We start from the raw sequence: 27,341 nt of genomic DNA, 5'->3' as shown, positions 1-27,341 counted from the left end.
GATGTATTTCAATCAGTTTAATCAATGGTTTGTCTATAGATTAACGTGGATCATCTGGTGGAAAAGATGAAGACAACAGTGAAAAGAGGACTTATTTTGAGGTTTATGCACATCAAAATGATGCATGATCCTACCTACCTTGCTATTGAATATTTGGTTTTCATTTAATCTATAATTCTGCTCTTGGTTTAGAAATGAGAAATGCAATGCAAACTACACCACAGATTTCATCTTCAACCTGTATTCAGAGGAGGGGAAGGGCGTGTTTGACTGCAGAAAGAATGTGCTCGGTCACATGCAGCAGGTTTGATACTTCTTAATTGTTTATTGCACACATAACTGAGCAACCACTTTAAAAAATACGTTTTTTTTTTTTTTGTTTTTTTTTTTAATTAGGGTGGAACGCCCAGTCCTTTTGATAGGAACTTTGGCACAAAGATGGGAGTTAAGTCTGTCCTTTGGTTGACTGAAAAGCTGAAGGAATGCTACAGACATGGTGAAAACTAAGTGCTTCACATCATACAATATTTGACTGACATCTGGTGTTCTTTTGTAGTATTTTGATAAAGTAGTATGTGCTCATTTTGTTACCTTTTAGCAGAAATGTTGATTTCCTGTTTTTAAATTAAACCTTTAGGTCGCATCTTTGCCAACTCAAAAGACTCAGCCTGTGTGCTGGGAATGAAGAAAAGAGCATTGGTGTTCCAGCCTTTGGCAGAACTCAAAGATGAGACTGATATTGAGTAAGACTGTTCACTCCACTTTGCATTTTCCTTTTTTTAGTGTTGCACAAATCTTAATGTGTTTTAGCACAAATCTGTGTAATATTCTAATGCAAAGCACTGTTTAATTGATTATGGATGGATGCATTATTGATAATAGATTTAAAAAAATCAAAACCTCTTAGAAATATAAACCTGAAGTTTATATCTGTAATATTCGTATTTCTTCAATAACTTTTTTGAGCAACATTTTGGTTTAGGTACATCAACAAGTCTTTTGGGATTGGTCTCTACAATCTTGGTTCAAAAACTCAACCATTTGTGCACAGTTCTTTGAAAATTAGCCTAAGCTCTGTCAAACGGGATAAAGAGCACATATGAACAACAAATTTCAAGTCTTGTTACAATTTTGAAGTTGAACTACAGTTTTTTTTTTCCCTTCCCTCTTCATGCATGTTATTTTGCCACATTAATGCACAAAATAATAATTAAAGCATGCAGTTTAAAAGGAAAAAGATCCAAAAGAGTTCAAGAATACTTTTGTAGGGCATTCTTATTGCCATTTGTAATGTGTTACATGTTTTGCATTTGGCACTTCTCTACTGAACAATGCTTGTCCTTTGCAGACACCGTATTCCAAAGACCCAGTGGTGGCTTAGGCTGAGGCCCCTCTTGAAAATCCTGGCCAAGTACAAGATCAACTTGGACACCTCAGAGAGGACTGCAATGGAACACGTCATAAAGAAGAGAGGCTTAGTTCCTCAGTAGCTTTTCTATGCAACCACTCTGGAGAGGATGTCGGTTAATCAACTCCTTTTAAAGCACCTTGTAAACTGTGGATTGTACAATATAATAAATCAATCAATATAAAGACTTAGTTTAACCATAACCCCTTACAAAATTTACACTCAGTGTTAAATAAATTAAATGTGAAATGCAGCTGCTAAATAGTCCGAATGCCAGTATGAATTTCAGGTATTTAATCTTTTTCATTGGCTCCTGATTTGGTTCCGTGTGAATATGAGATTCATACAGTTTTCCCATATATGGTAATAGGTGATTTAATTCTTTTGTCCCTTGGATTTTCTAAAGTAAGTTTCAGGGATAAAAAGTGTGTCTCCCTTCACATTTTTCTAAATGCAAATAAATGTTAAAATAAAACCAATTTGAATTCTCCAAGTCTCTGTTTTTGCTTTTTCCATTATACACACCTTTAATCTTTTACAGTTTGGATGATACACTTTGTTTTTGAAATGCATTTGAAAGTTCTGATTATCACATTTTGCTAAAATCATATTTTTACAGGTATTTTTTATATCCAAACCATCACAGTTTGCAGCAGCCTTTGCACCCAGATTGAGAAAATAAATAGTTTGGACGTTCCCTACATTACCCAGGTCTCTATCACTTATTGGAGCAACATGACCAGTGTAGAGTTGGAACACCGAAACGACCCTTGAATAAATGCTTTCTGGATTCCGTTTTTCAATAATCCAGTGATTTTTATGTATTACTAAATATTACATAGAAATTGCTGGAATTTCATGTATGTCATTCATGTCATATATCAATTAGGATATGACAATCTCTACAGTAAAATATAATCATAGGAGGGATGGTTTAAGACTTTTCATAGTGTTTGACGTTGTAGCATAAATTCAATTGGAGAAACATTAAATCAATTCTTCCATTTTCTAAGTGTTTAAAATAAGACAAATAATCTACCAGGATAGTGCATGTGCATTCCTGGTTTGTTTAAAATAAATGTCAACCTGCTTATTTTATCTGTAACAAAGGACTCATTCAGAAATACATGAAGTTTGAGGGTTGGATTAGGATTAGCTACACTTAATGTACACACTACAGACGACATTACATATAAATGTTTTTTGCGGTGTTTGATATTTTATTATTTTCTATGGCTTCATAACCACATTAAAGATGATTTATTTTGATTCTAGTTTATCAGCCAGAGATACCTGCTGGACTCTTTATTTTTAGTTTATATTGGTTTTCTATGGACCTCTCTGGGTTTCTCAAAGAGTGTATGAGCATTTTATTCTGTTTAAATTCCAAACTATCTAGATTTGAAAACACAATTACAATAGGAGTAGGAACTGACTGACCTTTGTAATAATTACCTTATTTATTTATTGTCCGTTATAATCTTCAACTTTATTTGTTTATAACTTATTTTTTTAAGTATTTACTTATGTGCATGTGATAATATTTTTGTCTGTATTTTTCTTCCTTTGTATTTTTTTAACCTCTTTATTTCTTCAACACTATTTCTGCTTGTCGTTTTTACATTTTTTGTATGCATTTCTGCCTCGTCATGCAAATGAGGAAGGGCTGTGTCTTAGAGAGTCAACTTCTGCTCATTGGTGGGTTAGCATTTTACTGCAACGGTCGAATCTACAGGAGGAGAGGAGAGTCTGAAGTCGAGTCTGAAGTCAGTGGCCTTTTCTCAATTCACAAGTACGTGAGTACTGACTCGTGCAGAAATGCATACAGAAATGTAAAAATGACAAGCAGAACTAAATAGCGTTGAAGAAATAAAAAAAGAGGGTAAAAAATACAAAGGAAGAATAAAACACAAAACACAACAAACACAAAAATATTATAACATGCACATAAATAAATACTTTTTAAAAAGTAATAAATAAATAAAGTTGACGATGTGGGTGATGTAATGGACAATAAATAAATAAGGTAAGTTTTTGCAAAGGCGAATAAATAAAGAAGCTAATTAAAAGAAATATATACATTTATGTCTCACTGTATTAATTTCTACCTACATTTATTTGATTATTGTATTTTGGGGGGACATTAATTTTATGCTTACTTATCTATTGAGCATTTATTTATTTATGTATTTATTTCTCTATAAGTTTGGACCGTAAAAAAATAAATAATTAGAATAAAAACTTCAACACCCATAATTCAACGCGTCACCACGAGACCGGATCTGCTTCGCGATTGGTTAGCTAATATCTTTTAAAACAGTGCGCGGGGTGCCGTTTGGTAATGCGACGCAAACACAACAGGAAAAAATATTGATAAGTCCTTTTCAGACTGTTGCTATGTGGCGCATATGTCAAGTCTTTCCGTCGTGAGGACAACTTTTTCCGACATTATCGAAGGCTTCAGGTAAATTCGGGTTAACGGTAGTCTTCCGGAACAATAACGAAGTTGATGAATTCTGGCGACGTAGCCATTAGCTTACCACATTATTTGAAAAAAGTTTGACATGCGTTATCTTCTACTGATTCATCTATTTAACAGGAGTCGACATGAAGTGTTTGAAAGTGGAAGAGTACATCAAAAGGACCTCTTCCGTTGAAGAGACGACGCTGTTGTACCAGGAATTGGAGGTTGGCATAACGGTCAAATGTTTTTAGTTTGGTAGCTTTTCTAATGAAGGACCCTAGCTATGTCTCACGTTTAAAAAGTATCTGTTCTGTTTGAGTGTGACTTCTCTTTTCTGACTCTTAAACTCTCTGTTTGTATTTTTTTCCAGAAATACACTAGTAGTAATCATGGACAACATGCACGTCAGCTGTATGACAGAATTCTCAGAGCTTGTAACCACCAGCTTGGGCTTGGATCCTGTTACTTTAACCACATCAGCGAGTTAGTGAGGCTGGTTGAGCTGGCTCTTCATGCTTTCTATAAGTCTGCTGAGATTGTGCCGCAAAGCGGTCCATTATATATGGAGAAGATCCTCTTCCATATTGTCAAAAACCTGGTGTCCCTAGGATCACACTCTCTGTGCCGTGATTTGGCTGGATTGCTTTACAATAAATTGTCCCTGGTACATCAGGTATGTATGGGCTACAGTGCCTGTAAGTTATCTTTGACTTGAATGGTTGATACAGTTCAGTGTTTTAAAGATGCATTTTATTTTTTAGCCTGTTTAGGTTATTCCCCAACAAGTTATGTAGGCTTTTTGATGATAAAGTGGCTCCTCATTTTTTTTTTTTTTGCCTTTCACCCTTAAGAAAAGCAAGGAAGAACGGCTGAAATGACCTTTCTCCGCTAAAGGTCAGTTCAGCCGTTTGTATCTGGGGTCCCATTCATATTGTCATGATCCAGATTTCACAACCACATATCCTTCCTCCAACGTGGAGAATGGTGAATAAAGGCCAATTTATGCTTCGGACACATAGCCTCTGCAGCCATCAAATGTGTGTCTGTCCATCACCTCAAAAAAATCCTGACTACGCAATGGACGGTCTCAAACTCGCGCAGACCTCAAGCGGAAGTGTGCAGACAAAAAGCACCTGTGATTGGTCCTTGGTATTCCATTCCGGCTGTCTGTCTGGTAGTTCTTCTCGATCAGGTGCCGTGGTGCGCCATTTTTAAAAACCGAGGAGCTTCGGAAGTACAACCACTTGTGCGATGCTTCAGACAAATTATATAAAGATGCCAAGTTCTTTGCCAATACGAAGTTCTCGTGACCATCTGCCGAAGGCTAGGCTTCCCCTAGCGCTTTTGCAGGAAGCTGCTGTGCGTCCCTAGAAATGCCAGACCGACGGTGCAGAAGCATACCAGCAAAACTGGTTCGCGACCAGACGCAAGTGACATTTGATATGTGCGGTTGCAGAAGTCTAATCTGCCCTTAAGCCAACGTGGTAATTACAACTAGTGTGCTGATCCCCTTTTTTTTATTTTGTTAAGCTTTGATGGGACATTGCTTTTACCCATTATAGTTGAAACTTGGACACAATGTGGTTGTTCAAGCAGGAAAAAAATCCCAAACCACTTGTAATGCTTTTGGAATTAAGCGATCGGGATAATGTTAAGATTCTGGAATGAGCTCAATCATGTAGGAAAATTGTAGACTGCTAAATGTGGGTCTCCCGCAAATGATAAAAGTTGAATTCTACCAAACCTGCCTAGAAAACCTTTACATACTAAACTGTTAAAGATGTCATGTTGTATATCTTCAATCCTATATCAAATATCCAGCTAGCCTTATACTAGAAGCTTCTAGGCGGCTACAGCAAATGTGTGTAATTGTCACATAGGAGGGAGCTGGTTCAATTCATCAAAAAAAAAAAACTCAAAAGTTTGCATTCATAGCAGTGATGATTGTTTTTTTTGTTTGTTTTTTTTTAACTGCCAATGCATCAGTTTTTGAATAATTGTATCTGCAATGCATCTAAAATCCAAGTTTTTTTATTGTTGATCTGATGGTATTTTTGTTCTCACCTGCAGGTTGGAGAGGATTACACTGTTCTTGTACGGAGCTGTTTCTCTGTATTTTGGAATGCCCTTTCTGCTGCTAAAGAAAGGAAATTACCTTGCCCGAAAGAAAATCTACACTTGCAGCTGCAAGCAGGGAGCTTCCTACTGTTGCTTGACTCTGAACCTGCAGGTCCTGCTTTCTCTAAAAGCTCAGCATACATGAGTGATGCCATTTCTGTGTTTAACAGTACCTGCAGCCCGCTGACCACAGAGGATGCATCTTTTCTCCTGAAAGAAATGGAAGCGGTTTTCAACAGAGCTTTAGCTTGCAGTCAGACCTGTAAAGGAGGGGTGGAAAAGAAAGCTTTGGAGATGTCACGTTTGTATGTGATTTCTGAAACGATGCTGCTTGTAGTGAAGTCAGTTTGTAAGGCTGGTCACCACAGTCTAGCCTACACCTTCTTAGATGAAATTGAGAAGAAGATTTTGAACTGCATTGGCTCTCAGTGGATACCGCTGGTTCTTGGCAGATGGGGAGTAAAGATTCACTCATCTCTGACAGCTGGCAAAGAAGGTGGTCAGGCTTTCACAGAATGTGCTAGAATCCTGAGGGCTCTGTCAGCTGAGGTGGGCCACAGCGAGTGTCACGCAGTTCTTGAAGGTTGTAATCTGGTGATATGGGCTGTTGGAAGCGGACGCAGCAAAGGCCTAAGTGGACTAGAGCTGCTTGCTCTGTTTTCTTTTCTGGAGGAGCATCAAGAGTGGTTAATTAAAATGCTTAACAAGGTTAGTGCTACCTGTATAAAGTTTAAAAAAAACCTGTATTCCTAATGTTGGTAAAAGATGAACACAAAAAATAAGATTTTTTATTTATTTGCTTTCTTAGAATTCAGAATATCAGGCTGAGGGCAGCAAGCTGCGAAAGTCCCTTTACTCGTGCCTTTACCACAGCTTCGTGTTTGCCAATGGGAGCATGGTCACATCACAGGTAATTTGTTGGATTTCTTGAAATGGCAAAAATGTTAACTGGTCGTCAGATTTTGGAATATATGCAGTAAACTGTGTTTGATCTATTTTAATGCATTTTTTTTTTTTTTTTTTTTTTTTTTAGAAGCTCTGACAGGAAAGACTAGTTGATGCTGATGCTTCTTTAAAATTTAACTTGCCCCAAAATCAACTTTTTTGCATTTAAACGGTCTATGGTGTTCCATTTTAAAGGCACTGGCCTCTTTTTACACTTACATTTGAGACTTACTAGTTCTTTGATATTTGTCCCCTGGTGCGATTTGCTTTACGTATGAATTATAACCTGCCTCAGCCTAACCCAAATACAGAAAGTTTCAAAGTCGGTTTGGACTTGGCAAAACACCGTAGTAGTAAACATGGAATCAAAGTCAAACCCATTTTGCTGTTTGTTGCTTACCAGGACTGTTGCCAACAAACTGTGGATCTCCCTCTGCTTAAACGACACATCTGCTGACACAGTCCCTAGTTAATGTCTCGTAATGTACATATAAAACACGCTGCTTTTGACAACAGATGATTTTGGTACTGTTATTATAGCATAAATATGCAAAATAGAGGTGCTGCAGGAAGGACTCCCATTGTAGTTTTCCTTTATTTGCAGTTTGGTGTTCTATCCCGCAGTATTTCTTTCTAAGCCATTAGAAGCACTGAATGCGTGGCTTTGTTGGGAGTTATAGTCCACTTGCAAAATATACATTTTAACTATGTCCTGAACCTAACAAATAATAATTCCTCCCATGGTTTGGAAAAATGAGCAGACCAAACGACCTTTCTTGTGCGAATATACCCTTAAACTGCAAGAAAAGTACCTTGAAGCGAGCAGCTTGAACTGATAACACTGAGCTACGCAAAGACTCTTAACCTTCTGTGTTGAGGGGGTTCGTGGGAGACTTTGGTATAATTACTAGTGTTCCTCCCCTCACCAGCTATGCTTTAATAAGGCTAGGCTAATTTAGGACACACTTATTAAAGGGTAAAAAAAAAAGTTTTAAATCCAGGATCTGTGTTTATATCTGATCTGTTGTACCTAGTTGGAGGACAGTGAAACGCTGGACAGGGTTCTGCTCTACTGCCAAGCAACAGCTGGGTTGCTGATGAATGAACTTCACAAGTTGTCTAATGAAAGCCTTCTGAACGAATCAGGTGGGTTTTATTTCTAGGTTTTTAAAAGGGTTTTGTCAATGTGACTGTCTTTGAAATTGTTCCATCATTCGTAACCAGCTGTACATGTTTAATCAATGCTGCTGTTAATACTGTGTTTTATAGTGACTGCTGTGAGCAATATGGCTTGTGGGATGTACAAGAAAGGCCTCTATGAGCAGGCCTTCACGCTGGTGGAAATTGTCTGTAGAGCTGTGTGCAAATATTTCCCAAGCCAACTTTCTGCTGACAGGGTGAGTTTGTTGGATGGGATCTGTTTTACTAGACACTTGTGTTCATGTATTTGGTTAAAAATTTGTTTTTTTGCAAAACAGTTAAAACTACCCTTCATGCTGGCTGTGCAAACTTCCCGGCGGGCTGGACAACTAGAACGAGCGCTAGATTGGGTCATCCTGTGGCTGAAGGCCCTTGGGGACCAGATCACCACTCACATGGCTGAACCTGTCTCCTTTTGGGTCAAAATAAAGGGTGATGGTGCACTTAACAATAACGAGGACTTAAGACTCAGGTACAGAAAAGTATTAAAGTAGCTTCTCTTAACCTCAGCTTTAAATCAATTACTTATATTTTTTGAATATTCATCGCTTTAATAAAAAAAAAAGTTAAACATTTTGACAGGTCCAAAATCTAACTGTACTTCTACGGTAGTTTTCTGATAGCTTCGATACAAAGAGGTTCTGTACCAGTTGAAGTAGTAGGATGAACTCACATTAGACATAGATCAATGGTTGCTGGATCCTAGTAGCTCTGCCACAGTGCTGAGAAATGTTAGATTTCTCAGATTCAGTCCGAAACAGAAAAGCAAAAAAATGATTGTAAACATCTGTTAAGCATTAATTGTAACTCAAGGAAGAAAAGGGCTCAGGTGTTGCTGCTTTCCTGAAAAGCAGCAACTCCTGAGCCTTTTGAGGAAAGTTAAACGTTTGCTAAAGCTATACATTTACTAAAAAATTATGCTTTTTTTTTTTTTTTCAGTAAATGTATAAACATAAAAAAAGAAACGATGTGTACTTGTTTTTTCTTAAGGACGTTACGGGATGGTTTTGGTCCTGACATTCCTGAGGAGAAAGTCATGCTGTGCCTTTTGGATGAAGAGTTGCGTGCCTATAAGGAGTCAACAAAGGACATGGCTCAAGAACGTTACAACACACTCTGTGATTTATTGGAGATATGCCACGAGGAGAGCTCCTATTCCCATCTACGTGCTGTCTACCTCTGTGAAATGGCACAAGTGGTGTGTTTCCAGGACTTCAGCGAGCAAACTGACTGGTAATTACTTTTATTACAATGTTAAAATGTAATTTACAACTGGATTGTTTTTACAAATTGACTAAACTGGATTTGTTTGTTCGGTTGTTTTGTGTCAACACAGCATGGCAGTTGATTTTACCCATGAAGCTTTACGACTTCTTGATGAAGAACCAGAGACTCCAGAAAATGCTGACAGGCTGAAAGATGATAAAGCACAAGCCTTACTCTGGCTTTATATCTGCACTTTGGAGAAGAATATGCAGGAGGTAATCCACTCTTTCTGGATGTCATCCTGGCATATTTTAACTTTTCTGGAAATGAATGTTTCGTTGGTGTTTTAATTACCTTGATTATGGCGTCAAATTCAGAAGGCAACGCACACGCCTCACCTAGCAATCTTAGCTGAGCTCAGCCCCTCACCTAGAAACTACAGTAAAGAAAAACTCTACCATAAATACATTACATCTTGCATTGAATTTATTATTATTGGAATAAACACATGCACATATCAACATTGACTTTAATAAATGGTAAAAATGTGAATACAATCCACTTACACTGAACTGTAGCTGAAAAGATGGACAACCAGGAGTTCCCTTGGGGCAAAGTTGCATTGAAAATTGGAAAAGGATACTACTTTTATAAATGTCTTGATATTTTTTCCTCATTCTTCTGACCTAAAACTATTGAAACCCTTACTAGATTTACTCTTAAAAAACAAAACAAAAAAAAAACACGACACAGGCAGACATTTTAGAGTTGTGAAGATTAAACAAGACAGTATAACCTTGCAGAAATATTGCATTCAGCATTGCCTTGCTATTTTGTGCTGCAAGATGCATCAAGCACTTTCTGACTCCGAGGTGGCTGTGCAGAGGGAAATGCTAACGGAAAAGTCAAACATTGGCATGCTCTGTGGTAGTAATTCATCTATACTTAAAAACTAAACAAACAGTATGATAGAAAGTTTTAGCTATTCTGAAAAGGGTTACTTTCAAAACCTTGATGCCAGTAACTGGCCCATCAGCAATTTGGGCTTGAGCTTTGGCTAAATGCTCCCTAAACCTTTCTCATAGTGGCTGTTTACACTTTTTTTTTTTTTTTTTTTAGGCCATTGAGAGCGATAGAAAACGGAGAGAGCTCCAAGAAAATACGCTGTGTGTCACTGATCCTGTGGGCAACAATGATTTTGATTATGAAAACAAGAAGAAGACACAAGAGAGTGCTCTGTTGTACGAAGGGCTCAATTTTAATCTAAATGCTGAAAAGAGTAAGTCTTCTGTTATCAATCTGATAATTTTTCTTTTTCTGTCCTTTGTAGAACATAAATAGTCTGTTTATACTTTTAAAACCTTTTCCGTTTTCCCTAGAAGTCTGTCTGTCCTAACATATGTCTTGTATGTAATCTATTTCTGCTGTCCCTCCCTTTTAGAGCTGTGTCAGCCACTGGAGCAGGCTCTGACCATTTGGACTGACCTTTTTAAGAATCAAGCCATGCCTGGTGTTAGAAACACCAAGCAGACCTGCAGCTCTCTATCTATAGCTGCAGCTCTATTCAGACTCATTGGAAAGGTAACAACAGCAAATGTATTTAAAAAATATGGCTTAGTGTCTCCTTTGCTTATTTTCCATTAAACACAAAAAGGACAATGACTTCATACATAAAATAGGTTTTTAGATATAGATCATTAAATTTGAATAACAAATAAAACAATAGAAATACTGTGAAAAATGTATACATGTTCATTATCAATTGTCTTGTTTTTTTAGCAGTGTGTATTTGTTTTATTTTTAGGTTTATTAATCTCAGCTTTATGCAGCATGCTTTCAATTTTTAATCTCTACTTTTAAAAGAAATGTTATTTTAAGGTTGCATTTATAGTTTGTTTGCATTTATGAATGGTTTTGATTATAGAAATCTTTTTTTTTTTTTTAAACCATCAAAGCCACTGAAGGCTTTGGAGGCGTACCAGCTTGGAATAAAATTTTCCCATGAACTTGCTGATAGCCGTAGTTATGCTGCCGCTCTCTGTCAATCTGCCAGCATTCTCCTGGATTTGGGCTCTCCTGAACTGGCTCTGGTAATTCACTTTTTATGATCATCCCTAATGTAGTTTGCATATAACACGTCTAATCCATATCTTATTTAATTTAAATCTCAAGGCCCAGATAGAGGAAGCTGAGAAAACACTTGCTTCTGAAACCACCGATGATGGTCCTTCAGCCCTTTTCATGCTGGTTGTCTTGTTAAAGGCTCAGTACTTCTACATCACAGGACAAGTGTGTGATTGTTGAATACTATACTAGCTTCATCGCTCAGTTTAATGTTACTGATGGAGCGCTTTTGTTCATGTTTTAGATCAGTGAGGGAGTCCCTTATCTGTGTCAGGTGCTTAAAGAAGTAAATAACCAAAAACCGTCTAAGAGCTGGTACCTGCTGCGTGCACAGACTCTGCAAGCCCTCAGCTCTTATTTGAATTTAGACATTGTTCAACTGCCACAAGCCCAAAGAAGCCTAATTGTGCAGCATGGTGAGTGAAAGTATTAATCACCTTTTTTTTCTTCCCTCTAAATGTCCTCACATTTTAGTTTTCTCTACAAATGTTTAGATGCAAGATTAATTGCAATACTTACACTTTTTCATTCTAGAAATGTAATCACCAATGTCTTTTCTTCTGATTTTATGATACATTTGATTTATTCAAATGAAGTGAGTCAGAAAATTTGACATTGTTTTCATAAATGTTCTGTCATCAGAGTGAGAAAACCTTAGGTTAGAGAGCACATTGATGAGCTAAGGCTCGGAAGGGGTCAGTTTCCACAGTGATCATAAACTTGGAGTATATATTGTTGGGGATTTATGCAAACATACTATTTCATTGCATGCATGTATTCAATTCACCACTGTATCCAAAGCAGGTTGAATTTTGATAGTATGCATACGACTGTATATGTTCTCCATCAACCTCATAACTGCAACAGTTTAGTTTAATCTAACTCTGTAATGTCAAAAAAGGCAAATGTTTGATGCTGTAAGGTTGTTTTTTTTTTTTTTTTGTATGTGTTTCTTCAAACCAAAAAATCCATTTATGTTTATCTTAGGTATAAGTTCCCCTGATTCTTCCCTATATGAGGCATTGAAGCTGCTCTGTAGCCTGCTGGTAACTTTAGTGGGAAAAGGCCTTTATGGGAACACATCAAATAACGCAGAAGTGCACTTCATCCATCAAGGTATGATTTAAATTTTGTTTCTCCACATTAGGACTCTCCTCCTGTTTGTGTTTGTCCTTTGTTAAGAACAGCCCCCTCCCAAGCTTTCTTGTTCTTAACTAGGAGACAACCTTGTGGTGAAGTGGCAGCTGCTCTCACAACTCCTGAGCTGCTCTGCAAAGCTGGTCGCTGTGAGACGCAGCTCTGGGGCCATTAACGATGCCAGACTCCAGTGTTTAGAAGCCCTAAAGCTAGCCATCAAGCTACAAGCACTCAACCAGTATGTAGATGGGTTCATACACCATGCTCTGATATAACCTTCTATCTTAAAGTTTTATTAGGTACAAGTAATGCAGTAAATTCTTAATGCAAATAAGTTTCATTTTTTTGTTCTTTGTTTTGTTTTTTTAAGCTGTGTTGAGCTCTTGGTGGTTAAATCAGAATTGGAACTGATGCAGGGAGAAGCAGAAGAAAGTCGATCCAATCTGGATTTTGTCAAAACCATTCTGGAGCAAGACACGGGTATGTGAAAGCACCAATGCACCAGTTCAAATAGAGATTATGCCAAACCTAAAATAATTGGAATGTTGTGAGGAAGTTTTTTTTTCTGTCACACATTTCAGAATGAAAATTCATGATCTAGGTCCATTACACAGAATTAAGTTGTTCCAGCCTTCGTTTCTTTTATGTTTGACTATGGCTTAAATTAATAAACAAAAAAAATTAAGCCTGTCGGTAAATGAGAAGATCAAGCTGTTGCAGCCCTAGGAAGGTGAAATGTCTGCAGTTCCAGCTAGTAGGCAACAGGGAACTATGATCCAAAAAGCTGATGCCATAAACGATGGCATGTGAGGAACAGCCCTGGATGCGTCACAGGTGTGATTCTGTTGATAAAATTACTAGAACTATGCTTTGGCAAAGGGAACGTTCAGGGCTTTCAGCACCACCCTCTGTCGGTCAGCAGGGATGAAATGTTTCTTCTACCTCTGTCTTTGCAGTGTTTCCAATCCAATTATTGTCAAATAAAGGCCTGTAGTGAAGCAAGAAACCTTTACATTACTTTTGTAAAGTTCTTATGCATTTTAACACTTATTGTTTTCTAGTGGTTTAAATCTCAATATAATCCTGAATCTGCCTTCTTTTAAAGAGATTTCAATGATTTTTGTGAATTTTTGAAAAGACACACCCTCTCCACTTAAAGAAAAATAAATAAATGTATATGTGCAACTCTGTACCAGCTACCGAGAGGGAAAGCGTGATTTTTGCTGAAAAGTTAAATCTTAGTTTCCGTTAAAGTTCCACATACTCCACATCAAAAAGATTTTTCCCTGGCTACTCTTCCTTGTGTCAACTAGTGGTTCAGAGTGAAATGTAAAGATAGAAAACGCCACATATAGTGCTATAGCATGTCCTTGGTTCTTACAAAATCTTTCTATGAATTCATATTTGACCTGCCCCAAGTTTTAGGTGTATTTTTAGTTCACATTGAAAATTATTTTCTTTCCTTTTTCCCTTAGATTTGTCAGATCAGGTCAAAAGGACAGATGTTAAAATTAAACCAAGAAAAGGTCGTCCTGCTCAAAGACCTCAGTCCCCAGTTCCATTCATGGAAGATAATCTGAAGGAAGATGATCTAAAGGACTTCTTGAAGACCAGGTGGACTGTTAAAGAAGTTGTATTGAAGAGCGTGGGCTCTTCCCCTCCATTGAAAGCCCCAACTCTGCGCTGGCTCTCCTCCCTGTCCCATGAACTGGGTTGTCAATTGCCCTGCTGCTCAGAGCCATGTTTAGGTCACGCCTCTGCTCGCTGGGCAGCCACACGGGCAGACCTTTCTATTCAGCTTGAGCCAAACAACCTCAGCATTCCTTCAAAACTTCACTGGGCAGCCTTAGTTCGCTGTAAAAATGTAACAAGACAACTTCAAGAGAAGCTGGCTCAGCTCTTCCCTGACCCTGCAAGAAGCAGCTCCAAACCCTCCCTGATGCAGGACGTGGAGGGTCGTGTATACCTGAGTATGGCTCAGACTGAACTCCAAGCAAAGGCCAACAAGGTCTGTGGCTTATGGAAAATACTAGAAGCTGCCTTTGCCTTCCTTGATTCCACAGTCTCTCCTGACCTTAGACCTGTAAGAGCGCATTTGATGGCAACCAAAGCCATGGCATCACTTATGGTTTTGGCTGCAAAAAAAGGCTGCCGACCCGAGGAACTATTTTCAAACTCCTGGGTGTGGAATACACCAAAGGAGCACAAGGGAATCAAGTCAGAGCAGAAATCAGCTCCACCCTCCAAAATAAAAAAGCCCAAAGCTTCTTTAAAACAACCCGATATTGCAGAGCAAAAGCAGGAATCAAAAAAAGTCAATGCCGTCAAACCCAAAATTCAAGTTACTAGCTCCTCAACTAAAGGAAAGGTCCATGTTCCCATGACACCTGTAACTGCCAAGTCCAAGTCTGCTTCTGGAGTTTTTGATTTCAACACAGCTGTTCCTACTTTGGCTTTCACTCCTGTTCAGAAGGTCAAATGTCCTGCTTCAGTGCAGAAGTTACCAAGAGCTCCTGTCAAAGTGCAGTTTCAAGTGTATGAAGAAGTGTCAGATAAGGTCCCGCCAGTGCCTGCTGCTCCCAAACGAACAAGGAAGGCACGCTACAAGGTAAGCAAAAAGAGGTCTTAAATAGTCTTTATAAAATTAAGTTTATTTTTCACTTTAGAATCTCTCAACCTTTTTAAAACATTCATAGTCATATTGGTTTTTATTACACTTGCATACTCTAAGCAACCTTTGTCTTGTTTGCTGTATCTGTCAAAGTAAACGAAATAAAAGCTTTGTTTCATTAAAAGCTGTCTGTAAATCCCATCACAGGTAGAATTCAGTGATGAAAGTGACTCAGAAGCAGCTCCCCAAGCACAGTGCAAAGGGCCTGATGAAGTCCCTAAAAAGCAAAGCAGTAGAAGAGCTAATGCTAAAAAAACTGTGAATCCACCTGCAGAGAAGGTCGCCCCCAAAAGGCAGAGCAATGCAAAAAGGAACGTCACTGTGCCTTCTCTGACCTCATCTGAAGACGAGGCTTTGCTCTGTAAGCCAGCAGCATCTGGCAGAAGAGGAAGAAGCCGAAAACAGCCATCTAAGACCGAGGACACCCTGGAAGAGCCTGACTCCATGAGGACCATTGTGGAAGAAACTGGGGAAGTTCTCGATATAAGCATTGAGCAGCTCAGGACATCAGATGCTGAGGAAGAAGGAAATGCAGCAGCAAGTAAAGACAGTATGTATCTAGTTTTCATCATTTGAGACAATTTCATGCTTCTCTTTTCTGCCATCTCTGACCCCACTTTAAACTTTTTCATTTATTCAGGTTTAAATTGTTTTCAGCAGAGCTTATTTGTTGGAATCGTGTCTTGAACCAAATTTCTGTCCTCAGACTTTGACTGCGAGGCGCTGCGGAGGGATATATTCTGTTTTGGGAAAGAAGGGGTGTTTGAAAAGAGGCACATTGACCACCTAATACAAGAGCTACCAACTAGCATCTCTCACACAGACAACGGACCAGGTAGGGGACTCTGATATGCTTTTTTATTACACTGCTTTAACGCTTAGAAAAGGAAACTCAACAAGAATTTTTGACTATTAGAATAAAGGTGGCGTGATAGAAATGTCACTGTTGAGAATATTGGAGCGCTTTATTTAGTTTTTCTTATTCCTGTTCCTCAGACGATCTCTCCTTTGAGGATGTTCAGTCTCTGCTGCGCTCAGCACTGCTGACTCTGCAGCACTTCCCCTGTCCAATAGTCTACTCAAACCTCTGTGCTCTCCTCGCCTTGACCACGGGTCAGAGTGACCCTATAAGTACAGCCTTATTGCACGCCCAGTCTTTGGGAGTCACCAATCGTCATCGTACAATCCGCCATATATACAATTCTCGCCAGTAAGTAGATTTTAGATTGATTTAACTTCTAATTTATTGGCATTTAAACTTTCTAGTTATTGTAAGGAAAGAATTTAACATTATGTTTTTCTTATAGTAAACTGAAGAAGGCATCCAGTGATTTAACAGAACAAATGGAGGCTCTGACTGTAAATGAGTCTAGTGGGACTGCGTCCTTCACTTCTACTGAACAGATGCTGTCTCAGATGGAGGAAATATTTTCCTTCCCCACTGCAGATCTCGGTTCTTTCCCCCAGAACCTGTGCCAAGAGTTTATCGAACAAATTCAACAGCTTCCAGCAGGTAGAAACAGTTTAAGCTCTGATATCTATTCTGCTAGAGTTCAGAGAATATTTACAGGTCTCCTACTTTTCTGCTGTTCATGTACAGGTGTAACTGTGTGTTTGATGTCTGTGCTTGGAGTGAAACCTGGGGAAATGGGGGAAAGCATAATGCTGTCACGTCTGGAGAAGGACTCTGCCCCCATCACACTTCATATCTCCACTTCTAGACAACAGGTTTGTCTGGTCATATGATTCGCTTTTTATCATTATTTTGTCATTACAACGGTTTTAAAAGTAAGAGCAGTTCAAAAAGAAAAATCACTTCTTTTATCTAAAATCTTTCCAAATTAATACAGAAATATTGGGCACAAACAGGAAATGTTTTAATTATAAACATATGTTCCAAGCAGATTTTATTACACTGTAAAGGACATTTTAGAATCTACCGAACAGTCCTTGGATAATTGGTGCTTTTTAAAACGAAGGGATGAAAAAAGGCACTCATGAGGCTTTTTTTGTGTTTAATTAAATGGATTAAAACATCACTGACAAATGGACTAAACCAAATACACATTCGTTGTTGAGGCTGTTTTTGTTACTAGCATTTCTTTAGTTAACAGGGTTTTTAGAATTGTTCTAACCATAAGTTTGGGTGATGAGGCCGGAAGCTAAAAAGATTGGGAACGCCTTTTCTATAAGGTCTCTGTTTAGTACTTTTAAAGTATATCCTGAGCTTTCCTCTGGTAACATAAGACTCCCTGTTGCTGTTCTTGGCCATTATCAGAAACTCTTCACTTTAACTCCATGGCATCACATCCATTCAGATCTCTCTGCCTGCTATAGTGATTCATTTGTAGGAAGTTTTCTATTTGATTTCATTTTTTTTTGTGTGTGTGTGTGTAGCTGAACATTAGATGCCTGGTGGAGGAGATGGAAAACATCTTGGCAGAACAAAATGTTGTGAGCTGCGTCCTCGACAAAGCAAAGTGGTGGGATGGCCGCCGAGCTCTTGACTGTCGAGTTCAGGTAAGGGATTACCACTGAGAGGTGCTGCTCATTCGCCCAATCTATTCATTGAGGTGACTTCGTCCCTGATGCCAAATGCAATCATTAGATTAGAGATTTATTTAGCAAATAATAGTCTCCATAACCAAAAGCAACTGTGGGGTTCTTTGTGATCAATTGATTTCACATGAAAGTTAAAGTACTCTGCAATCTTTCAGCAACTGTTAAAAGAAATGGAGAGTTTGCTCGGATGCTGGAAGAGCCTATTTTTACCACCTTCACTGGATCCAGGGCTCTCCAAACAGGCGAAGGAGCTCAGCAAGGCTTTATTGAAGAGAGGAGTCAGTGTTAGTGAGGAGATGTTGAAGGTATGTTTTAGTTTGTTGTTTTTTTTTTTTTTTGTACCATCTTGTTGGTTTAAAAGCAATTGTTTAAAAAAGATGTATGCTTTTTTTTTTTTAAGGTTGTGCTTTCAGCCTCTTTGTCCCTTTCTGAAGAAGACCTTAGAAGATTTGGATCAGGATTTGCTCCTAATTGGGACACAGACTGTGACCATCTTTTTCACAAAGCAGCGTCTCAGCTCTCTGAGAGAAATGACACCAGAGGCCATGTGGTTCTTATTTTGGACAAGGTGAGTTTGAACACAAGGCCGGCTTTATGCTGCTCAGACATCGAACGTGTTTAATGCTTGCCGACCTGTGTGTATCGCAGTACCTTCAAAAGCTGCCATGGGAGAGCATGTCCTTCCTAAAGTCTCGCTCTGTTAGCCGGATGCCTTCACTGCATTCTCTGATCAGGCTGAACCTTCAGAGGGAGGTGAGGTTGAGATTATCGGTGCTGATCCCCTTCCTGGATCAACATTTATGATTTAACGCAGCTAATTTCCTTCCTCAGATGGATTCTTCTATCTTGAAAAGCGGAGTGGATCTGCAGAAGGTATTTTACGTGCTGGATCCTGATGCCAATTTAAAAAATGCTCAGGAGCATTTCAAGGAGTGGTTTGCCAGGTGAGACAAACATTGAAGAAGTTTTTGCTTAAATGTTCTGTCCTTTAACTCGTAATCCTAATAACCTTTTGTTTTTGAAGTAAACCCGACTGGCAGGGTGTGTGCGGCGTCGCTCCTGAATCAAGACAACTAGAAGAAGCTGTTTCCTCGAAGGACCTCTACATGTGGGTTTGAGAGGAAGTCATGTTTATTTTCTTTAGATACAAAACCAAAACTATTGGATACATTTTTCAAGCCCAAGTTGACTGTAGGGAAGAAAAACAAAGGACTGCTGCTTGTTTTTTCAGCCTTAGATTTAATATTTCTAAGAAAGTAGATTAAGAAGAGTCATTAAGCTAAATCTGTAGAAAATTGATGAAACTCAGGAGGTAGAAATGATGCAGATGCTGCTCATTAAATAAACATTATGGGCGTTTCTGGTTGATTGGTTTGGGTTTGTTTTTCATAATCTGATATTTTCCTGTTCTTGCTTTTAGCTATGTGGGACATGGCGCTGGAGTGAGGTTCCTGGACAGCCAGGCGGTCCTCAAGCAGCAGATGAGAGCAGCTTCGCTGCTTTTTGGCTGCAGCAGTGCCGCTCTGGCTGTTAGAGGCAATCAGGAGGGACAGGGCATCATTCTGAACTACCTCATATCAGGATGGTGAGACTGCAGCTTCTTATACTTCTATTTTCATGCAGTGTGATTAACAGGGTTCTCCCTATACATGTGTTGGTTTTCTACTGGTTTTCTGGTATCCTTTTTCTCTCTAGTTTGCCGTTTTGTAGTGTCTGTATGGCTGTTTTGTTTATGTGTTAGTGGACTGGTGATCTGTCCAAGGTGTACCCACTCTAACAAATGATGACCCTGCAAAGACAGACTGGTATAAAGGATGGATGGCTTCTTTATATCATAAAACCATTAGTTGGTACTCCAGGGTCTCTGGGAAGCTTTAGAGGAGTTACATTTACTTGAAGCATCTTCAAAGTATAGAGAATAGTGTAAAAGTAGTCTTTATTCAATAGAATATTAAATTCTATTCTACTGTCCCTTCATTTGTCTGGTTTTTAATCCATTCTTCCATCTTTACTTTTGCTCTTCTTCATCCATCCAGTGGTCCTTACCTCAAAATAACCCTACCCCTCCGTTTATCCGTTTCTACCTTATAAATGCATTTTGATTTAGTTTTGCTTATTATACATCTTGTGAAAAATGAAAATGATTCAATTTTTGCATTCATTCTTTATCAGGAACTCTGTAAATTAGCCCCTTCCTTTCACAAAAAGATAACTATAAACTATAAAATAAACATTTAAACTTAAATTCTCAGTGGATGGCTGTGACCTGAATCATAAATTTTCCCTTTGTTTTCTTTCTAGCCCCTTCATTTTGGGCAACTTGTGGGACGTAACAGATCGGGACATGGATCGCTTCACCAAAGTCCTGCTGGAGTCTTGGTTTTGTGCAGGTCCTGGGGCACCTCTGCTGGAGTTCATCGATGCCTCACGTCAAGCGACACACCTTAAATACCTCAACGGAGCAGCACCTGTGGTCTATGGGCTGCCAATTAACCTGCAGTAGGACCACCAAGCAATAAATACATTTTGCTCCTGAGCTCTATCTTTTATCCAAACCCGTTTTTAAAAATATTGTTAAATTTTCCAGTAATGTTTTAAAGCTGAATTCCCGCATTTATTTTTTTCATTTTGATAAATGAACTCGCATATTAAGTATTGTTTTTGATTTAGAGAATTTTACCATTTCGAATGGAGGCATGCATGTAGCTTTAAGCCCCTTTGAATTGTGCAGTTATGCATTTTAGTGAGCTGTGATCTCATTCTGTTTGTGGCTGACCACTAAACTGTCAGGAATTAAAACTTCCCTTCATGTGTTTTTGCAAGAGTAATGGATATGCTCTAATTACCAATAGCTGCTGGTTGGTAAAATATGCACTAATGGTTGCTAATATTTCTTTTTGTAAAATCTGAAGCTATTTTTATTAAATCTTAATCTGGTTTTGGGGTCTGCAGGTGTGGCTTTGGACCATGATGTTCAGGATTATTTTGCTAATTTAATAAAGTGCTGATTTAAAACCTGGTTTGGCCACATGGTGGCAGTGTCTCAAATCAGTTTAGTCAGAAGCATAAAGTTATTTGCTCTGCATGGCAGTAAATCTCACAGTGACCTGAATTTATCACATAAACCCCAGTCTGACAAACCTAATTAGTCAAATTAAAAGGATTTTATTTAAAAATTTATAACAGGGGTCTTTGATTCCAGTCCTCAATGCCCTGCCCCCTCAGATAAGTAAAGTCAAACATTTGGGTCATGAGCAAAGTTATAATTTTAGATCTTTAATTCTAGTTTTGAGTTGTAACAATTTTTTTCTCTAATTCAGTTAATAAACAAGGCCTTTCTAAATAATGTAAAGTTTATTAACTATTTTGATATTAGATTTTAAGTTGGGTTTTCATTTGTTTTTGTTCCTATTTTGGATTTGGATTTTATTTTTATTTTTTTTTCAGAAAAATTATTTAAAAGTCTGAAATTGTATTATAAACAATTAGGATACAGATTTCAAAAATTTGTTCAATCACAGTTGACTGAACCCTTTGGGGGAAAAAAACATTGCACATCAGCTTGAAAGGCTTTTAATAAAGAAGCAAAAATGAAGGGTATAAACATTTGGTTATAGTTTTTCGTAGTTACAAAATTTTCTCCACGTTTCATGTTATAGATTTGTTTTTGTGAACTATAATTCCCTGAGAAGTTTAACTGGATGACTTGACTACATGTGGAGGAGGAGGCAATGTAGCCATTTGATTCGGCTGTGTGGAAGCAGAGCCATCTAAAAGGTATGAACATTTGAAGTTATATTTTTAATGTATAAAGCTGATTATAGGGTGACACCATATTTTTCTAATATGTTTACATATACATTTTTAAAAATTGGCATTTTGTGAAATGTTGAATTGTGGGTTTATATGTAAGCGATTATTGAAACAAGAAATAAAAGCTAAAGGAGGTGGGGCTAGTTCCTGGTTTCTTAGCCGGTGTAACTGGACTTCTAGCTGCAAAGACATGACAGCTGCTTGTTCCAGTCACTCAGAGCTATTCAGAGGACTAGAGTGTTATCTGATTAGATTTTTCCTCCCATGTTGAAGATGTTATTTTCCATTTCTTTAATATACTGGGTGATAAAATTAGAAATAATTGAAAATTGGTCTAACCTTTATTGGGAATGGCATTTATGAAATAACATTTTAACCCAAGAGTCCAAAACTTCACGTTATTTTTCAATCACACTCTGTTTATTCAACCGTACAGGTTTCTATACTTTCATTTGAACATTTTCTATCTTGTTTTTAACAAACCCAATTCTAAAACCTCAGGGATGTGTTTTTAATGAATACAATTTGACCACAAGGGGGCAGTATTTCAAATATCGTTGTGGCTCCATTTTTACTCGGACGAACAAGTGATGGGTCTACTCCTTAACAGTCAACCGGTGCATGACTTTGGTAAAAGCTGGCAAGGAGGAGTTCATAGAGAGGAAAAAGTATTTAGCCGCCAGATCTGTGATAACCATTTTATTAAACAACATTGTAACGGAAATATAAGAAAAAAATGCCTACGCTACTAAATATTCGACAGAGGTTGATGCATATTATGTTTTTTTATATCGGTTATCACTATCACAACGGGAAAAAAAAAAATTATATATATATATATATATATATATATATATATATATATATATAATAAAGAAAATTATCACGTGTGTTTTCACCTTGAGACCAAAAACTCGGCGCCTTTTATATTTAAAAGCTGAGCTCTTGGTATCCATCTGAAGATGTGTCCCCACTCCGCCACGGCGGCGCGGTGCTCTCTGGGTAAATAATGGTGCGCACCCAATGCGGTCCTTTTACTCATCACGCTTCCAATATGGCGGTGAATCTCACAGACCTCTCCCTTCCTCAATTAGAAGGACTGAAGAGCCAACTGGACCAGGTATTATTTTGTTTATGTCATTGGAGATGCGTATTTACATTCCACACGTCCTATACAGAAGCATTTACCAGGGTTTAAGAAAATCGACTCACTGCCCTGGGATTGGATGCCGTTGTTATCCCGTTAGCATGTTAGCACCATGCCTTTCTCGGGCTCATTTCTTTATGGTGATGTTTTGTTTCAGGAGGTTGAGTTCTTGACGTCTTCTATAAGTCAGCTGAAAGTTGCCCAGAACAAGTTTGTTGAAGCCAAAGACAGCTTGAACGTCTTGAACCCAAACAATAAAGGTGCGTAAGCTAGCAAATGGACTTCTAGAGAACATGCAATGCAATGCTTAGATTCTCGGGAGTACAGCTGGCATGGAGTTATAGTTTCTCTTTTGCTTATAACATTTACTTGTAACGATGCTTTCTTTGTTTTCCCAAACAGGAAAAGAGTTGCTTGTGCCTCTCACCAGTTCTGTATCCTTTTGAACAGCTTTCCTGGCTCTCACTAATCCTACACCAGGGGTGCTACAGTCCAGTCCTCCAGAGCTACTATCCTGCTACTTTTTGATGCGTCCCATTTTTATCACAGCTGAATTAAATGAGTGGCTCCTTACCATGCCTATGCTGAGCTAAATGAGGGGATTAAGCCTTTTGATTCAGCTGTGTAAGAGAAGAGATGCATCTAAAAGTTACTGCATGGCAGCTCTTGAGGACTGGACACCTGATCTACACAATCACCTGGACAGAATAACACGTGAAAACAAGTGCTTGGTGGAAAGAAATGCTGACATCACCAGTTGTCTCTAAATAGCATTGTTTAGTTATATTTTGTTGCATTTAATTGACATGAACTGTTTATATCTGGCAGTAAATGAATTAAAGGGTGATTTTCTAAAAGCCCTTACTGTAGCTTGTTTTGTCTGCTTTCTAACCCTCAGATTACACATCCTCCCACCCCGCCCCGCTCTCATACGTTGTGTGGAGCACTTGTGAAGTCATGTTACTCAATGAGAACTGTTCCACATCTACGTTCATCTTCTCCATTCACTGTCAATATACAGAGCCAAGCTATTTTTTTTTTTTTTTTGCTCTGGTCCGGCCAGATCAAGATCTGCAATTGCACCAAACAGGACAAAGATCAGATTTGTCAAATTGAAATATGGTAACAACAGATTGGTAACTACAAATTAGAGCATAATTCTTATATATTCCCAGAAATTAATGGCGTTTAATTCATTATTGGATGCAAACTATTGGTACTTCAACATACCGGAAAGCAGATCTCAATCAAAATATTAATTTTATACTGAGAGGCTTAAGAGTTTCATCAAATTCCAGTCACAACAACTTCCAATAGCTCATCTCACAACTTCAAAACAAACTTATCGCAGGCATGGATGAACAGATGCTGATTTGGAAGTAAAGAACAAACGGATTTTGTATTTTGTATGATTATTCCAAATACAAAGACCGTAAATTAAAAACTAATGGTTTGGGCAAAAACGTGTGTAATAGATGCTGATGGTGAGTTTTAATTATGTCAAATTTAGTGTTCATTACAGCATGGTTTTTCTCCTGTGATTGAAATACCGCTCCGAAGCGCACTTCGGAGTGGAGCAAGACAGCTGTAGGCTTTGCTTTATGCAGGCGGTCTGGAATGGAGCGGGGTGGTTACGGAGGATGCGGGATTTCTAGGTATCGCATTGATTTCAGCAGCTAACTGTAAGTTACCTGCTTGATATATCCCACCTGCTAACAGATGGGAGGTTGTTTTTTGACAGTCATCATATTGTTCTACCTAGTCATTATGTGTTCAAAGATGTGCAGCTTTTAGAGATCCTTCACCATTGATTCTACCCAGATGTATGTCCCTGGAATGTTAAACGATGTAGAACATGTCTTAGTGGATGTGGGGACCGGATATTATGTTGAAAAGGTGACATATTTTCTTTTCAGAGCATACCATTCACATCCATTGATAATAAAAATGAACATTGATCATGCATATTTGTTTTTTGTAGAATGTGGAGGACTCTAAAGCATTCTTCAAGCGTAAAATAGACTTCCTCACGAAGCAGATAGAAAAAATCCAGCCAGCTCTTCAGGAGAAACACGCTATGAAACAAGGTAAAATGAAGAATTTGTTTTCCCCCAGAAAGCTTGAGTTTATGGAGTCGCACTCGGATATATTTTATTTTTTTACCTTTTGAAGATGAAGCCAAGAAAGTGGTAAATCCGTTTATATATGATTAAACAAGAGACAGATGCAGAGCCAGGTTTCTTGGAGTAACTTAACTTTTTTGTGTGTTTATTTCTGGTATATTGATTTGAGTTTTGAAAAAAATTATTCGATTAAAAGGTGACCAATATTTAAAAAATAATAAAAATTTAAGGGCAAACGTGATGCTGTTTGGATGTTTTAAAACAGGCATCCCCAAACTCGGTCCTCATGGCCCCCCTGTCCTGCAGGATTTAGAGGTTTTCTTGCTCCAGCACAGCTGATTTTAATTGAAAGCTGATTAACAGGCTTTTGGTCTACTGCAATCATTATAACCAGCTGTGCTGAAGCAGAGAAACCTCTAAAACCTGCAGAACAGGGGGCCTTGAGGACCGAGTTTGGGGATGCCTGTTTTAAAACATAGCATACACCAATTTAAAGATTATTGTTAACTCACAACAAATGCTTCTGTGTTGCAGCTGTTATTGAAGTAATGAACCTGAAGATCCAACAATTACAACAGAGCCAACAGGCGTCACAGATGATTGGAAGCACTAAGGCCTAATCAGAAGACATGATTGAGCCATTTGGAATTAGAGACATTTTGAAGTTTATCCTCACAAGATGATCTAAAATGTACAATTCAGTTTAAATTGTTGGTGTGATAGTATTAGGAGGATCTCTTGTGTACTTGCAATAATTTCAATTGAATAAATTTGGTGTTACCACACTATATTTCCTGTGGCTTATTTATTCCAACTGGTGTTTTAAGTAACACGTCTGTCAAGTGAAGCTGTTAAACTTTGCTTAACTCCTTATTTTGGTGTCTGGTTTGTCTGTAGGCTTCATGATAGTCAAAAGATTGGATTTTCTAGTTGTTTTTTACTAGTGGGAAAACTAGATTTGTAACTTTGCCATAGCATTCCTGTTACTGTGGTCAGTAAGGTAGGTTTGCCTCACTAGATAAATACATAATTCATGAAAAGACAACACCCCTGTGCCCTATTGTTTCAGAAACATAAAAGGTTTTTAAAACAAAAATTTTAATTTTAGAAGTTTCCACATGTATCTTTGGTAACTGATCATTAGTAGAATTGCCTTTTTAAACTGTTTGCCTTGGATCAAATATTTCTGCCACTCCTTTGTTTCCCAATTGGATTTTTTTTTTTTTTTTTTTTTTTCCTGGGCTTGCAAGCTTCACACATTAGTTTGAATTTCTTCAGACCTCAGAGCATGACTCCAAGTTAGAGATCTTTGTCCCTGGGTGCGTTTGTAAATTCCTATCTGGTGTTTTATTGTTCTTTTAGGTATAGGCCTTTCAGCTGCTGTTTTTAAAGGCTTCTGTTAGCATCTAAACCTGTTTTGAGCTTTTCTTCTTAAGTTGCATGTTCACACAAAAACCCGTTTGCCTTTGGGGCACGTTTCCTTTTTCAATGTCACCATGACTGGACCTTCTTTTGTTGTGTTTTTTATATACTGCAGTAGAACAGATGTTTGAGGCAACTGCAAATTGTTTCCAGTGATTAACCAGGCTTGTGGACGTCTACATTTTTCTTCCTGACATCTTTGCATATTTTCTTTCAAGGCAGCAGTGTTTTGAATTAGGGCTTAAACCATATCAACAGGTGTGCCTGTAATTTAGTAATTTATCCAAACAATTTCACCTCCTAATTTATAATCTCCTTGACTCTTTTCCTATTTTAAAAAATTCTTTGACCTTGTTTAACCTTTGAAGCCTCTCTTATAACTGGAAAACTCAGAATTACACAGCAAAGCTGTGAAGGCACAGCATACAACACTAGTTGTTGGTACCACTACTGCAATAACTATCACAATAAGTATTGCTCATGTATGCTGAATGGATTTGGTGTACTGTGCATGTTTTTAAGAGTTGCAGGAGAAAAGTTATGGCATCAGTCAATTGTATGCAAATCACTACACTGTGGTCTAGAACAATTATTCTAGTAATGTATAATGTCAAACATTAAAGTTTTTATTGGGGTAAATTAATATTACATGATTATATTCTAGAATTTACCCATACACCCTTTGATTTAATAGCTCAGGGAATACAAAATCACATGGTGGATGACTATTTTTGGATCTAGTGAAGATTACAAATACAACAAAATAATTAAATTCATTGCATATTTTGCGTTTAAAAATTGAGAGGCACCTTCACAAACAAAAGTTGTAAAGTGGTTTGGTGGAGAGTCACTTAAGTAGATGCAGAACAGTTATATTTGAGTGTTCTGTATCCCCCAGTTTGACTTATTTCTTTCTATTAAATGTTGTAAGCATGTTGTGAGCCATTTGGTAAGTGCATTTTTCTACAGGCCAATACAAAACACCTGTTTTTTGTTTTTTT

The 27,341-nt window shown here is 38.0% G+C and overlaps 3 protein-coding genes across 6 annotated transcripts in view; all 3 read left to right on the top strand.

Annotated features, from left to right (window-relative positions):
- LOC107082089 (ATP-dependent 6-phosphofructokinase, muscle type-like) overlaps positions 1-1,893 on the top strand; it is a 12,766-nt gene extending 10,873 nt beyond the window's left edge. The window contains exons 16-20 of the mRNA XM_015370552.1: positions 40-101; positions 193-304; positions 397-496; positions 638-743; positions 1,349-1,893. Of these exons, the coding sequence (XP_015226038.1) occupies positions 40-101; positions 193-304; positions 397-496; positions 638-743; positions 1,349-1,490 (522 nt within the window). The 3' untranslated portion in view covers positions 1,491-1,893. The remainder of the gene's footprint in view (positions 1-39; positions 102-192; positions 305-396; positions 497-637; positions 744-1,348) is intronic.
- A 1,817-nt stretch (positions 1,894-3,710) lies between these two features.
- Positions 3,711-21,222, top strand: espl1 (extra spindle pole bodies like 1, separase). 4 transcript variants are annotated; one of them, XM_015370632.1, is made up of 33 exons: positions 3,711-3,872; positions 4,008-4,096; positions 4,243-4,545; positions 5,943-6,698; positions 6,799-6,900; positions 7,970-8,081; positions 8,205-8,332; positions 8,414-8,607; positions 9,126-9,368; positions 9,472-9,616; positions 10,461-10,620; positions 10,783-10,922; positions 11,297-11,431; positions 11,514-11,630; positions 11,710-11,881; positions 12,453-12,581; positions 12,684-12,840; positions 12,973-13,082; positions 14,078-15,089; positions 15,120-15,210; positions 15,421-15,823; positions 15,980-16,108; positions 16,270-16,483; positions 16,581-16,786; positions 16,874-17,001; positions 17,671-17,793; positions 17,991-18,140; positions 18,236-18,403; positions 18,484-18,588; positions 18,667-18,779; positions 18,860-18,943; positions 19,256-19,420; positions 20,137-21,221. In XM_015370632.1, the coding sequence occupies exons 2-33, from the start codon at positions 4,016-4,018 to the stop codon at positions 20,336-20,338; spliced, it is 6,477 nt and encodes a 2,158-aa protein (XP_015226118.1). In that variant the 5' UTR covers positions 3,711-3,872; positions 4,008-4,015; the 3' UTR covers positions 20,339-21,221. The 4 variants fall into 4 exon arrangements, with proteins under 4 accessions (XP_015226118.1, XP_015226116.1, XP_015226117.1 ...); XM_015370630.1 differs by having other exon boundaries at positions 14,078-15,210; positions 20,137-20,370; positions 20,401-21,221; XM_015370631.1 differs by having other exon boundaries at positions 14,078-15,210; positions 15,421-15,814; positions 20,137-21,222.
- Positions 21,223-22,638: 1,416 nt separating this feature from the next.
- Positions 22,639-25,706, top strand: pfdn5 (prefoldin subunit 5). Its single transcript, XM_015370540.1, has 6 exons — positions 22,639-22,768; positions 22,953-23,055; positions 23,198-23,229; positions 24,617-24,691; positions 24,777-24,882; positions 25,453-25,706. Exons 1-6 carry the CDS (start codon positions 22,658-22,660, stop codon positions 25,536-25,538), a joined length of 513 nt encoding a protein of 170 aa, XP_015226026.1. The 5' UTR covers positions 22,639-22,657; the 3' UTR covers positions 25,539-25,706.
- Positions 25,707-27,341: the final 1,635 nt, after the last annotated feature.

The sequence above is a fragment of the Cyprinodon variegatus genome, unplaced genomic scaffold, assembly GCF_000732505.1.
Source record: "Cyprinodon variegatus isolate N-32 unplaced genomic scaffold, C_variegatus-1.0 Scaffold47, whole genome shotgun sequence".
Classification (NCBI taxonomy): domain Eukaryota; kingdom Metazoa; phylum Chordata; class Actinopteri; order Cyprinodontiformes; family Cyprinodontidae; genus Cyprinodon; species Cyprinodon variegatus.
Note: the sequence above shows the minus strand (reverse complement) of the source record. Positions and strands in the feature narration are given on the sequence as shown.

Coding starts and splice junctions, on each gene's coding strand:
- espl1 (XM_015370630.1), top strand. CDS start 4,016: ATGAAGTGTTTGAAAGTGGAAGAGTACATCAAAAGGACCTCTTCCGTT. Junction 18,589..18,666: donor GGCTGAACCTTCAGAGGGAG/GTGAGGTTGAGA, acceptor TTCCTTCCTCAG/ATGGATTCTTCTATCTTGAA. Junction 18,780..18,859: donor TTCAAGGAGTGGTTTGCCAG/GTGAGACAAACA, acceptor TTGTTTTTGAAG/TAAACCCGACTGGCAGGGTG.
- pfdn5 (XM_015370540.1), top strand. CDS start 22,658: ATGGTGCGCACCCAATGCGGTCCTTTTACTCATCACGCTTCCAATATG. Junction 22,769..22,952: donor TGAAGAGCCAACTGGACCAG/GTATTATTTTGT, acceptor GTTTTGTTTCAG/GAGGTTGAGTTCTTGACGTC. Junction 24,692..24,776: donor CCGGATATTATGTTGAAAAG/GTGACATATTTT, acceptor TGTTTTTTGTAG/AATGTGGAGGACTCTAAAGC.